The sequence below is a fragment of the Cydia splendana genome, chromosome 1, assembly GCF_910591565.1.
Source record: "Cydia splendana chromosome 1, ilCydSple1.2, whole genome shotgun sequence".
In the NCBI taxonomy this organism is placed as follows: domain Eukaryota; kingdom Metazoa; phylum Arthropoda; class Insecta; order Lepidoptera; family Tortricidae; genus Cydia; species Cydia splendana.
In genome coordinates this window covers 24,777,712-24,789,373 of record NC_085960.1, presented here as the reverse complement: position 1 = coordinate 24,789,373, position 11,662 = coordinate 24,777,712, and the positions used below count along the sequence as shown (strand labels likewise).

Sequence of the window (11,662 nt, the reverse complement as noted above, 5' to 3'; positions counted from 1 at the left end):
AAGCGGTAAAACATACTATCCTAAAACTCGGTGTAAAAAAAAATATATACCTACTATACATAACGCCCGTAAGGGAAAAAGGAAAAAAAATGCGTGATGCGACACGGAACCCTCGTGATGCGAGTCCAACTTGCACTTGACCGGTTTTTTATGGTAGTTAGTAGAAGTCCAACGTTTTGAAAAACAATAATTTTAAGCAGGTATGTTAATAAAATACTTCATTAAGGAATGCTAGATTTGTTACGTATCAATATCATTACACTGTTTTAATTATATGTAGTAGGTAATAAAGTGATACTATAATCTACATCTATGGAGTGGGCTTATTAAGTATTGCATATTTATGGATAACAATTATCAGACGGAAATAATCCAAACATGTTTGTTTATCTACCAATCTGTCAGAGTGATCTTCGCATCCAGTACAAGCGGGTGTGTGTTAATAATTGTGTATGCCTAAGTAAAAATCCTGTGTCGGACAAATAATTATTTACCTGATTTTGTGTTGCTACGGAATACCCACGACCTACGTAAGTAATGAAATTGACACTACTACTAGTTAAGTTATGTAACAGTGACAACGATTTTTTTTGAATAAGTAATTATTTAATAATATTTGCTTGTTTGTGATAAATAATGACGGAGATAAGACGACACTTGTTTTTATGTTGGTCTACATTTACTTACTACATGTCGGTAACACCTGGATAAAGTTAACCGAATAAATATGTTTGTGTGTTACGGACTAATATTCAAATATATATAACATAATTACATAACAATATTGACCGAACAATGAACGATTTACGATAAATTATAAAATTACTGTCATATGCTTCTATGTAAGTATAATCAAGCCGCGATTGGAATAGGATTGAGCACTTACGACGTTTATGAATATTTAAGTGCATGAAATGACATTGTCAATGATACAGTATGCAGATAAATAAAATAACTTAGGTATAAAAATATTGCAGTTATACCTATTTCAGTACAATAACGTCAATTTACTAAAATACAAGGTACTAACTAAATTAACTTTTTGAAACAACCGAAAACGTGTGTCCATCAGAAAACCTCAGACGACAAGCTAAAGTTAGACCAAGATAAGTCTGCAACGATTTTGATAGCACACGCAGGGCTTTGAAATTATAGAATAGAATAGAATAGAATAGAATAGAATAGTTTTTTATTCGTAAACACACAGACAACAAACATACATTGAAAAAACATAGTGAAAAATAAAGTGTCACGAAATGGTCCCATCTCAGCATGTTGCTCATTATGACATATAAATAAAATAACACTTTCACTGCGTGTGCTATCAAAATCGTTGCAGACCTATCTCGGTCTATCTATAACTGATACAGCTACAGACCTACATGCTAACTTTTAATGATAAATTAGCAGAACGTATGGGCCACCATGCTAAGGGATATGATAGGATAGGGATAGGGAAGGGATAGGGATATATATACAGGGTGGACCATTTCTAGAGACTGAGCTGAAAGGATAGTGATCTACAATCGAGTTATAATAATCGTAAAGCTGGTTTTAAAAGTAAAACAAATTAAAATCAATAAAATGAAATATTTTTATATCAGTGGAAACCCTACAAAGTTATTCACATTTTAAATTTACACATGTCATATATTATATGTCATTCAATAGAATCTACTTGTTAGGGTTGAAACATACAGATTTACGCACTAATATTTAACAAACTGTATCTCAAAAACGGTTAAAAATATTAATGTGATTAATAAGTGAAAAATAAAGTACGTAGCCTAAACAATTCCCCGTTTTCGTAAAAGTCCTTCGTTCTGTTCCCCCCGATATATATAGTGCATTGGGGTAAATCCGAAGGCGGGGTAATTTTGAAAATGGCAAATATCTACTAAACTAGAAACACTTTCTACTGTAGCAACAGTACGCCAGATGCCATGTTAGCGTTGCAGTGGCGTAAGTGTTGCTAAAGTGTGAAGTGTTTCTAGTTTAGTAGATATTTGGCATTTTCAAAATTACCCCGCCTTCGGATTTACCCCAATTCAGTATATATAAATAAATAATAAATAAATAAACTTTTCGACCGAAATGTTTGACTGCAAAAGCGTTAACCACCAATCTATTAAGAGGATAGTGGAGGACCGCTTCTCCATACAAACGAAGTCCCTGTTTTCCTCCCTGAATATTGACATTATTGAAAAACGAACTTTTGCACAATTTGATGTATATTAACCATAGCGCCATACCCCTTCGTTTGACTTTTTTAAATTTTTTGATTACCTATGAGTTACGAACGAAAAACAAATTCCATACAAATGTTTAAAACGTCCTTTAAGAGCGCTCTTACAAGAAAAGTCGAAATAATGCAAAATTGATGATACTAGTCGACAAAATTCAGGACTTTGCGCTCATTATTAGAAACAATGAGTACTTGTTCCAGTAAAAGCGTCTTCTTATCTTTATAAATATCGTTGTAAATATTAGAAAAAGGACTTATTAAATTAGTAATGATTTTTTTTCTGATGGTCGTTTCCGAAAAACCCCGTGAAGCACTGAATGGCGAGCTCTTATTTGGAAATGTTGAGAATTTTACTCTGCTAAACCTGGCTATTTTGTATTACTAATACCCTGTACTTTAGGCATATCAAACTATATTTTTCCTACATACCTTTGAGAAAGAGAAAATCAAAGTAAAACGAACTCGATTTTCTCTCCGAAACAAGTGTCAATTCCTACGAAAATCTACTTAATATCCAAGTCATTTTCATACTCAAGCAATCTGCAACGTTTGCTTATACTGTTGGTATACATTAGTGTTTATGAAATTCTACTATAATTTTTTGGCAATTTTTTGAAAACTACTCTATATTACCGATGACGCGCGCTGCGCCAGCTCAGTGCCGCGGCAGAGCTTGTAGAGGCAGGACGTGTGTCGGTCGGCTCCGCACATTTTCAACGGCGACGACGAGGTTTTTTATCATTGTGTGCGGCGGGCGCCGTGTAAAACGCTATACTGTGTGCGTGTAAACCGCAACGAGAGACTTTGATCCTAGCACTGTTTTTATAGTATTATAATTTATAATGGTACAGTTTAATAAACTACCGGACAGGATTAAAAATATTTGAAACGACCTGACATTCTATATGTATTTATTTGACTCAAGATAGTACTCAGGGTCTGATGATGGAGCCGGAAGGTGGTCACCGGTACCAATCAACCATGCAACTAAACCACTTCGTGTTTGGGCTCGTTTGATTCGGCTCAACAAGATCTTTGACTTAAGATAGTACTCAGGGTCTGATGATGGAGCCGGAAGGTGGTCACCAGTACCAATCAACAATGCAACTAAACCACTTCGTGTTTAGGCTCGTTTTATACGTCACAACAAGATCTTTGACTTAAGATAGTACTCAGGGTCTGATGATGGAGCCGGAAGGTGGTCACCGGTACCAATCAACCATGCAACTAAACCACTTCGTGTTTGGGCTCGTTTGATTCGTCTCAACAAGATCTTTGGCACAAGATAATACTCAGGGTCTGATGATGAAGCCGGAAGGTGGTCACCGGTACCAATCAACCATGCAACTAAACCACTTCGTGTTTAGGCTCGTTTGATTCGTCTCAACAAGATCTTTGACACAAGATAGTACTCAGGGTCTGATGATGGAGCCGGCAGGTGGTCACCGGTACCAATCAACCATGCCACTAAACCACTTCGTGTTTAGGCTAGTTTTATTCGTTTCTATAAGATCTTTGACACAAGATAGTACTCAGGGTCTGATGTTGGAGCCGGAAGGTGGTCACCGGTACCAATCAACCATGCAACTAAACCACTTCGTGTTTAGGCTCGTTTGATTCGTCTCAACAAGACCTTGGACACAAGATAGTACTCAGGATCTGATGATGGAGCTGGAAGGTGGCCACGGGTACCAGTCTACCATGTAACTGAACCACTTCGTGTTTGGGCTCGTTTGATTTGTCGCAACAAGATCTTTGACACAAGGTAGTACTGAGGGTCTGATGATGGATCCGGAAGGTGGTGACCGGTACCAATCAACCATGCAACTAAACCACTTCGTGTTTGGCTTCGTTCGATTCGTCGCAACAAGATCTTTGACACAAGTTAGTACTCAGGGTCTGATGATGGAGCTGGACTGTGGCCACGGGTACCAGTCTACCATGTAACTGAACCACTTCGTGTTTGGGCTCGTTTGATTTGTCGCAACAAGATCTTTGACACAAGGTAGTACTGAGGGTCTGATGATGGATCCGGAAGGTGGTCACCGGTACCAATCAACCATGCAACTAAACCACTTCGTGTTTGGCTTCGTTCGATTCGTCGCAACAAGATCTTTGACACAAGTTAGTACTCAGGGTCTGATGATGGAGCTGGACTGTGGCCACGGGTACCAGTCTACCATGTAACTGAACCACTTCGTGTTTGGGCTCGTTTGATTCGTCGCAATAAGATGTTTGACACAAGATACTACTCAGGGTCTGATGATGGAGCTGATGATGATAGACAGGTACCCGTCGCCACCTTCGCGCTCCATCATCAGAACCTGAGTACTACCTTGTGTCAAAGATCTTGTTGAGATGAATAAAACGTGCCTAAACACGAAATGGTTTAGTTGCATGGTTGATTGGTACCGGTGACCACCTTCCGGCTCCAACATCAGACCCTGAGTACTATCTTGTGTCAAAGATCTTGTTGAAACGAATAAAACGAGCCTAAACACGAAGTGGTTTAGTTGCATGGTTGATTGGTACCGGTGACCACCTTCCAGCTCCATCATCAGACTCTGAGTATCACCTAGTGTCAAAGATCTTGTTGAGACGAATCAAACGATCCTAAACACGATGTGGTTTAGTTGCATGGTTGATTGGTAATGGTACCTTCCAGCTCCATCATCAGACCCTGAGTACTGTCTTGTGTCAAAGATCTTGTTGAGACGAATCAAACGAGCCCAAACACGAAGTTGTTTAGTTACATGATAGACTGGTACCCGTGGCCACCTTCCAGCTCCATCATCAGACCCTGTGTATCTTCAGTGTCAAAGATCTTGTTGAGACGAATCAAACGAGCCTAATCATGTTACTACATGGTTGATTGGTATCCGTGACCACCTTAATCATCATCAGATCCTCAGTACCAGTTCATTTTTAAACCCTCGTTGATACAAACTTTACAACCTATAGGTACCAAATGCAATGACGAAACATGTAAATAAGCGAGTAGGTACCTATAATTTCTTTCGAGTAATATCATCATAAGTACGAGTATGGGGCTATTCATAAATTACGTCGTTTCAAATGGGAGGAGTGGGGGGGGGGGTCTGGACATCGGATGATGGTAACATGACGTAGGAGGAAACAGATTCATCCGAAGCTTGAATCGTCAAAAATAGATGACGTAATTTATGAACAGCCCCTATGTACATTTGCACTGCATTTAGTATTTTCGTACTTACCAAATAACAGTTTTAGAACTTTAAAAGTTAAGTACAGTTAGTGTTGTTATGGTTGATTTCAATATGCTTCGCGAAGGATCAAGAATGTTTAATCCATCATTGTAGTGCGAGTGTGGTAGAAGGGATCGGCGTACTGAGCTCGCACGGCCTGCCGCAGCGCGTAAAATACCTAAACTCGCTCAACGCCGAAATGTAATAGCGCTCTTAACTATTATAATAATCATAAAATAAAATAAAATCTAACGAAGCATAGCTATGGTTACCTAATATACATCAAATTGTGTAAAAAATAATTATGATCTTTAATAAGATAAGATAAAATAATATTTATTCAATAAACTTTTATTCAGGGTTCAGGGCCCATAATGGGACTACGTTTGTACGGAGAAGCGGTTGTCCACTGTGCTCTTAAGCATCAAAACTTAAAAGATTGTTGCTTAACGCTTCAACTTAATTTTAAGTAGATATACCGTTATTTCGATATGGTATCTCTTTTACAGAATTATGCAGGCGATCGTGTTCAACGGCAAAACGAAGGAAGTGAAGTATGTGCGCAACCATCCAATGCCTAAAATAGTCGAAGACAATCAAGTAATTGTTAAGGTCGCTTATTCCGGCATTTGCGGAACTGATCTTCATATAATTCAGGTTGGCACGAAATTCAATCTCACGAAATAAATCTACGTTATCCGCTGTAGGTACTGCCAACATCTAAAAATACATGCAATAGATTTGCCAAAAATATTTGTAACGGCCTAAATATTGTCGAAAAAAATCGTGTTTAAATATTTATCTTAAATTGCTCGGATCGATGTATTAAATGCCTACCTGTATCTAATTCTAATTACTTACATAATACATTAAACAATTGTAGATGGAACAATGTTTTCTTAAGGTGCCGTAGGTTTTCAGAGCAGAATTTTCGAAAAATGGTAGCTCTTTTTAACGCATTCACTGCCAGGGGGCGTGGCCTAGGAACAAACTTGTATGGCGGTGAACGCACATGTGCGTTGGGGGCAGTGAATGTGTAAATCGACTTCAAAAAAGAAGGATATAGATTACATTACAATTGCCAAAAAAATTTGCAGTCTTGAAGCCTTTCTCTAGTAACTTCATTTTTCAAAAACATGATATCTACGATCCCGAGCACGCACATGCATTTCGCTTACGCTCAGTGAGAGTGAGAGAAAAACCCGAACCTACGGGGCCTTAAGGTTGGCGTTGACTACGTCTTGGCGGAACAGACAAAGAAGTAGGTAATCTTAGTCCATTTAGCATCCATGGAAAGGCATAGGTAATCTACTTTGACAAAGCATAATCTACTTTCAAATATAGAGCTGTTATCCTATAATAGCAATACCTAACGCGATAAATTTTACGTTTGATTGCAGGGAGAATTCCCTGTGCGTCAGGAACCGGTCCTAACCCTCGGCCATGAGTTCAGCGGCGTGGTGCACGAGGCGGGAAAGCAAGCCTTCTTGAAGAAAGGACAGCGCGTGGTGGTTGATCCTAATAGGTTTATCGTTTAAATTAATTAAACACACGTGAACTAGACTCAACCTTGAGAACAATAGGCATCTGTTGCTTCAATCAAGATTTTGTATACTTATGCATCTATTAATCGTACAATTAAATCAAATATTTATGTATACCTAACAGGTCATGATTGGTAAAATAAAGTCAGTATCGAATTGCAGCCAGTGCCTTCTTTGCGAGTATTGCCGCAAGGGCCGGTATCAGTTCTGCGCGGCGAAGAAGAACATTGGCCTCTGGGTTGACGGAGGTTGGGCTCAATACGTCGTAGTCCCGCAGGAAAACGTCTACCCTATCCCTGACGAAGTTACTTTAGAACAGGGTATTATTTATATTTTACTCATATCTAATCATCAAAAACAAACATCATTGGATATTAATATTACTTTTTAATTTACGTTGGACCTTATGGTTTCACAGATTTCCTGAAAAGACCCTTGTAACTTGCAAGGTAAACATTTAAATTTTTCATTCGTATTTTTATGTGCTTTCCAGCCTCTCTGTGTGAGCCGTACTCCTGCGTAGCACACGGCTTCGACCGAGTCTCGCCAGTGTCGGTGGCAGACCGAGTGTTGGTGCTGGGTGCTGGCATTATAGGTTAGGAATGACCCAAAAAACTCCATTTAAAAATTACATTAATTACCAGTATCAGGTCACAATCTTACAGAGAATTACTAAGTTGCAAGCTAAAAAATGTGTCCTTTTAATCGTTTCAATAGATCCTGTTTTTGGAATGTATAGGAATAACTTCATCCACTCGTAATAATTACAAGTTCAGTATTTTAGAGTCAAAAACTGACATTTGTACTTTAACTTCAAAATGTTCAGGTCTTTTATATTATGTAAATATTTCAATATATTCTTTGTTTACTCAATATGATAAACTCTTTATTGAAACCAACATGACTCAACATTCTTGTTATTATTTAGTGTTTTAGTATAGGTACTCATACTTTGCGATATAGGTACATACCTACATCGTATACTTATATAATTAGTGCCTACACTTATAAAGTAGTTACTCCATACAACGGCTGCTAAATGACATTCCGTTACAATGATGTCATGTAACCTAATGACCTGTTATTGTTAGTAGAACATATCCAATTGAATAGGTATGTATCTTGTCACTATACAGAGATGATTTGGTAGTTCGCATTATAGTTGTGCTGTTTTGTATAGGAAACGTTCTCGCTTGAGAATATTCCCCATTGTAAACGGAGAACGTTCTCGAGAATGGCACAACTCTAGTTCGCATAGTAACTAATTGGATAGAAGAGTAAAATATATTGATGTAGGAGGAAAAGTATAGGTACTGAAATGATGTTGATTTCTTTAAATAAATCTGTTTTGTTAAAGGTAACCTGTGGCTAACGACATTGCATCTCCACGGTCATAGAAACGTGACGGTCTCTGAAATGAACAAGGCAAGACTTGATATTGTTAGGAATTTGAGTAAGTATTTTATGAGTTGACATTAATTAATAAGCGCCTTTAAAAATAATTTAATGTTTTTCTTTTTACTTTCCGTCTGAATCAATAGACTTAGAGCTCCGTGTTAGCATGTTATTGCATTTTATTAAAATTAGGGTAGCATAAGAAATTTTTCCTTTTTAAAATAATAATAATGAATTAATCTTAATCTTTAATTTTTATTTTATCTCAAATCGATTTAAATCAAATAGGTATGTGTGTGAAGTTATACATCATTAATAAATGAAAATGAAGCTAAGCGGGGGCGTACAAACAGAAGCCTTTTTTAGATAATTTGGTTCAATGTATTTTTTTCTAATTATAGATTTGGGATTCAAGCTGGTTACACCGGATGTGTTGGAGAGCGAAAAATCACAATATGATGTCATCGTTGACTGCACGGGTATTTTTTATAACACTTTATTTTTCTTGTCTTTAATATTGAATCATTTTATTAACACTTAAGTTGCAGCATAAAGTGGTACTTATACAATATTTTAATTTCTCATGGTCTGAAAGTGGGTAGTTATTTTATTGTTCTAAAAAGTGTGCAGAAAATGATACGTTTCTGCTCTAGAGCAGCGGTCGGCAACCTTTTTGCAGCCAAGGGTCACATATTAGTTACCGAAGTAATCTTTATGACTTTATCAGACATTCTCGTTTGTCAATATTACATACAAAATAGCCAGGGAGGCTCGCGGGCCGCTTGTTGCCGACCGCTGCTCTAGAGCACTGTTTTTTTCTTATTTTACGACAGGCAATTAAATTTTTGGTTTTAAATGGATTTGTACAATTTCCATTCTGATAATTAACTCCCCATTCCATATTTTTGCCTAAATTGTTAATTGTAAGTACCCTCAAGAAATACTACTGAAGTTTATACTTTCCTCTAGAACTAGATGTATATTACTTTACTCGTATTTAAAATGAAATGTAGTGTGTTTAACTCGGGTGAAAGGCACTATTTTAGTCTTGGACTGTTGGCTCGACCTCGACAGTGTCCGCCATTTGTAGATCTTTCTTGTTTTAATGCAATTAATTTTAAATAAATGAATAGGTATATACTTAGATGCGAAAAGTACGAGATTAAATAACGTAATCTTAAAAATTGTCTTTGTATGACGCTATTGAACCTGTTGGTCATAGGTGTGCCCAGGGTGCTGGAGACCAGCTTTGACTTGGTGAAGCCGGGCGGCAAGTACGTGGTGTTCGGGTGCGCGCCGCAGGGCAAGAAGGCTAGGTAAATAATTCATTTTTAGGCTTCCGTGCCCAAAGGGTAAAACGGGACCCTATTACTAAGACTCCGCTGTCCGTCCGTCCGTCCGTCCGTCCGTCTGTCAGCAGGCTGTATCTCACGAACCGTGATAGCTAGACAGTTGAAATTTTCACAGATGATTTATTTCTGTTGCCGCTATAACAACAAATACTAAAAAGTACGGAACCCTCGGTGGGCGAGTCCGACTCGCAGTTGTCCGGTTTTTAAGATTAAACACGCTATTGTCAAAACGAAATTAAATTTAAATGATCGGCTAACTGCGACAGCAACTAAATAATACAATAAAACGTATAAAATACATATTTTGACACAATCTGCCGATTGTTGAGGTAGGAATGTGGGTGACGTGATGCGGTGTAGACGGTGAAGTATACTCGTATATAAATTTATTCATATATATGGTACAAAAACAAGTCTTAAAACAATAAATAAGTGAAGTGACGGTGAAGTATATTTACCTACATCCAAAACTAGCATAGCATACGCACTGTTTAGCTTTGAGCGAATCGAGCAGACTAATTTGAAAAGATATTGTTTTGTTAACATGTGAGGAAACTACATAATATATGAAATTTTATTGACTATTATTTTTCAGTATTACACCTTTTGATATATTCGATAAGGGGCTCACCGTAATCGGCGTGAAAGTTAATCCATTCACATTTCCCACCTCCATTGGCTGGCTCAACACTATGGGAGACAGGTACCTATAAACTTAAAATAACCTAATTTATAAGTATTGCATTACAATATAAACTAGTGCAGTGAGTTCCATCTGCAGCAAAAAAATGGCGAATTTCTAACACTAAACAAAAAGCACTGAGGCTGACTGGAGTAGCATGACAAATACGAACGTTTCCGAGAAAATACGATACGAAAGGATTATTCAGTACTAAAAATAAAAAGGTTTTGTATTACCCACAGTCACAGTATTGACATATCAATTTTGACTTTACGAAAAAGTACTCCATGCGTAACTACTTCATTAATAGGTGGTATTACTGCAATGTTCTACCGCCATCGCCAGAGTGCAGCTTGAACAGTTTGTTGTTTGTTGACAAGTTTTCACCATGAATTTGATGCATCAAGGCGGTTTGTTTACAGAGAGTCTACGCGTTATCTGCCTCTTTATCGCTCGAATAGAGGCAGATAACGAAATTTCGATTATTGTGTTTCGCGGTAGACCCTCAGTTTGTGCTAGTAGCGCCGTCTACGCAGAGTTTAGGATAATATTCCCTATAAGTAACATATTTTCATGAATGTTGACAGTTTCATATTAGGAAATGTACTAGCAAAGGATGCTTCTCCATTGTTATGGGATAAAGGGCAAGAGTCTCTTTTATAGATTTTAAATTATAACCTACACGCATAACTTATTTAGAAAGTGATCAGGTAAGTAGTTTAATATATTTCTCTTGCTTATTGCAGATATCTGGATTACAAGAAGCTGGGGATTAAGACTTATTCATTGGAGCAGTATGAGCAAGCTTTTGTAGACTTAAAGTCTGGATCCATTTCCAAGGCTATGTTCAAAATAGAATAAGTAACATTGCTGATGTTGATGTATTTTATTCAGGACGACGACTTAGAATTGACTAGCAAATATTTAAATACAATACTTATAGAGAATATTGTGAGCACATTGTTGTATTTGTTTAATTTTACGTTCCTTTAAGTCAACTGAATGAAATCTTTTCCCAAATAATGAAATTTCGCAAGAGCCTTGAACGATATCTTCCTTCTATTACAAACAGAATACATAGAAAAGTCATTAGAATAAGCATTACGTGCCGCACTCACACAGCGACATTCTACCTAAAGAATATCAGATAAATATACAAAAAACCTTTTCATAAGAATAAGCAGGACGGAGTACGGATCTTATTTTTCTCGCGGACGTTT

At 37.3% G+C, this 11,662-nt stretch overlaps 1 protein-coding gene across 1 annotated transcript; it reads left to right on the top strand.

The window, feature by feature from the left end:
* Positions 1-393: 393 nt before the first annotated feature.
* LOC134792214 (uncharacterized) lies at positions 394-11,316 on the top strand. Its single transcript, XM_063763467.1, has 10 exons — positions 394-530; positions 5,979-6,126; positions 6,870-6,994; positions 7,176-7,333; positions 7,507-7,608; positions 8,371-8,466; positions 8,810-8,887; positions 9,631-9,724; positions 10,356-10,463; positions 11,189-11,316. Exons 2-10 carry the CDS (start codon positions 5,983-5,985, stop codon positions 11,301-11,303), a joined length of 1,020 nt encoding a protein of 339 aa, XP_063619537.1. The 5' UTR covers positions 394-530; positions 5,979-5,982; the 3' UTR covers positions 11,304-11,316.
* The last annotated feature ends 346 nt before the right edge of the window (positions 11,317-11,662 follow it).

Bases quoted from the DNA above. Each gene is read 5' to 3' on its own strand.
- LOC134792214 (XM_063763467.1), top strand. From the start codon at position 5,983: ATGCAGGCGATCGTGTTCAACGGCAAAACGAAGGAAGTGAAGTATGTG. The intron at 6,127-6,869 runs GTTGGCACGAAA...GTTTGATTGCAG, and splicing joins CTGATCTTCATATAATTCAG to GGAGAATTCCCTGTGCGTCA. The intron at 10,464-11,188 runs GTACCTATAAAC...TGCTTATTGCAG, and splicing joins CTCAACACTATGGGAGACAG to ATATCTGGATTACAAGAAGC.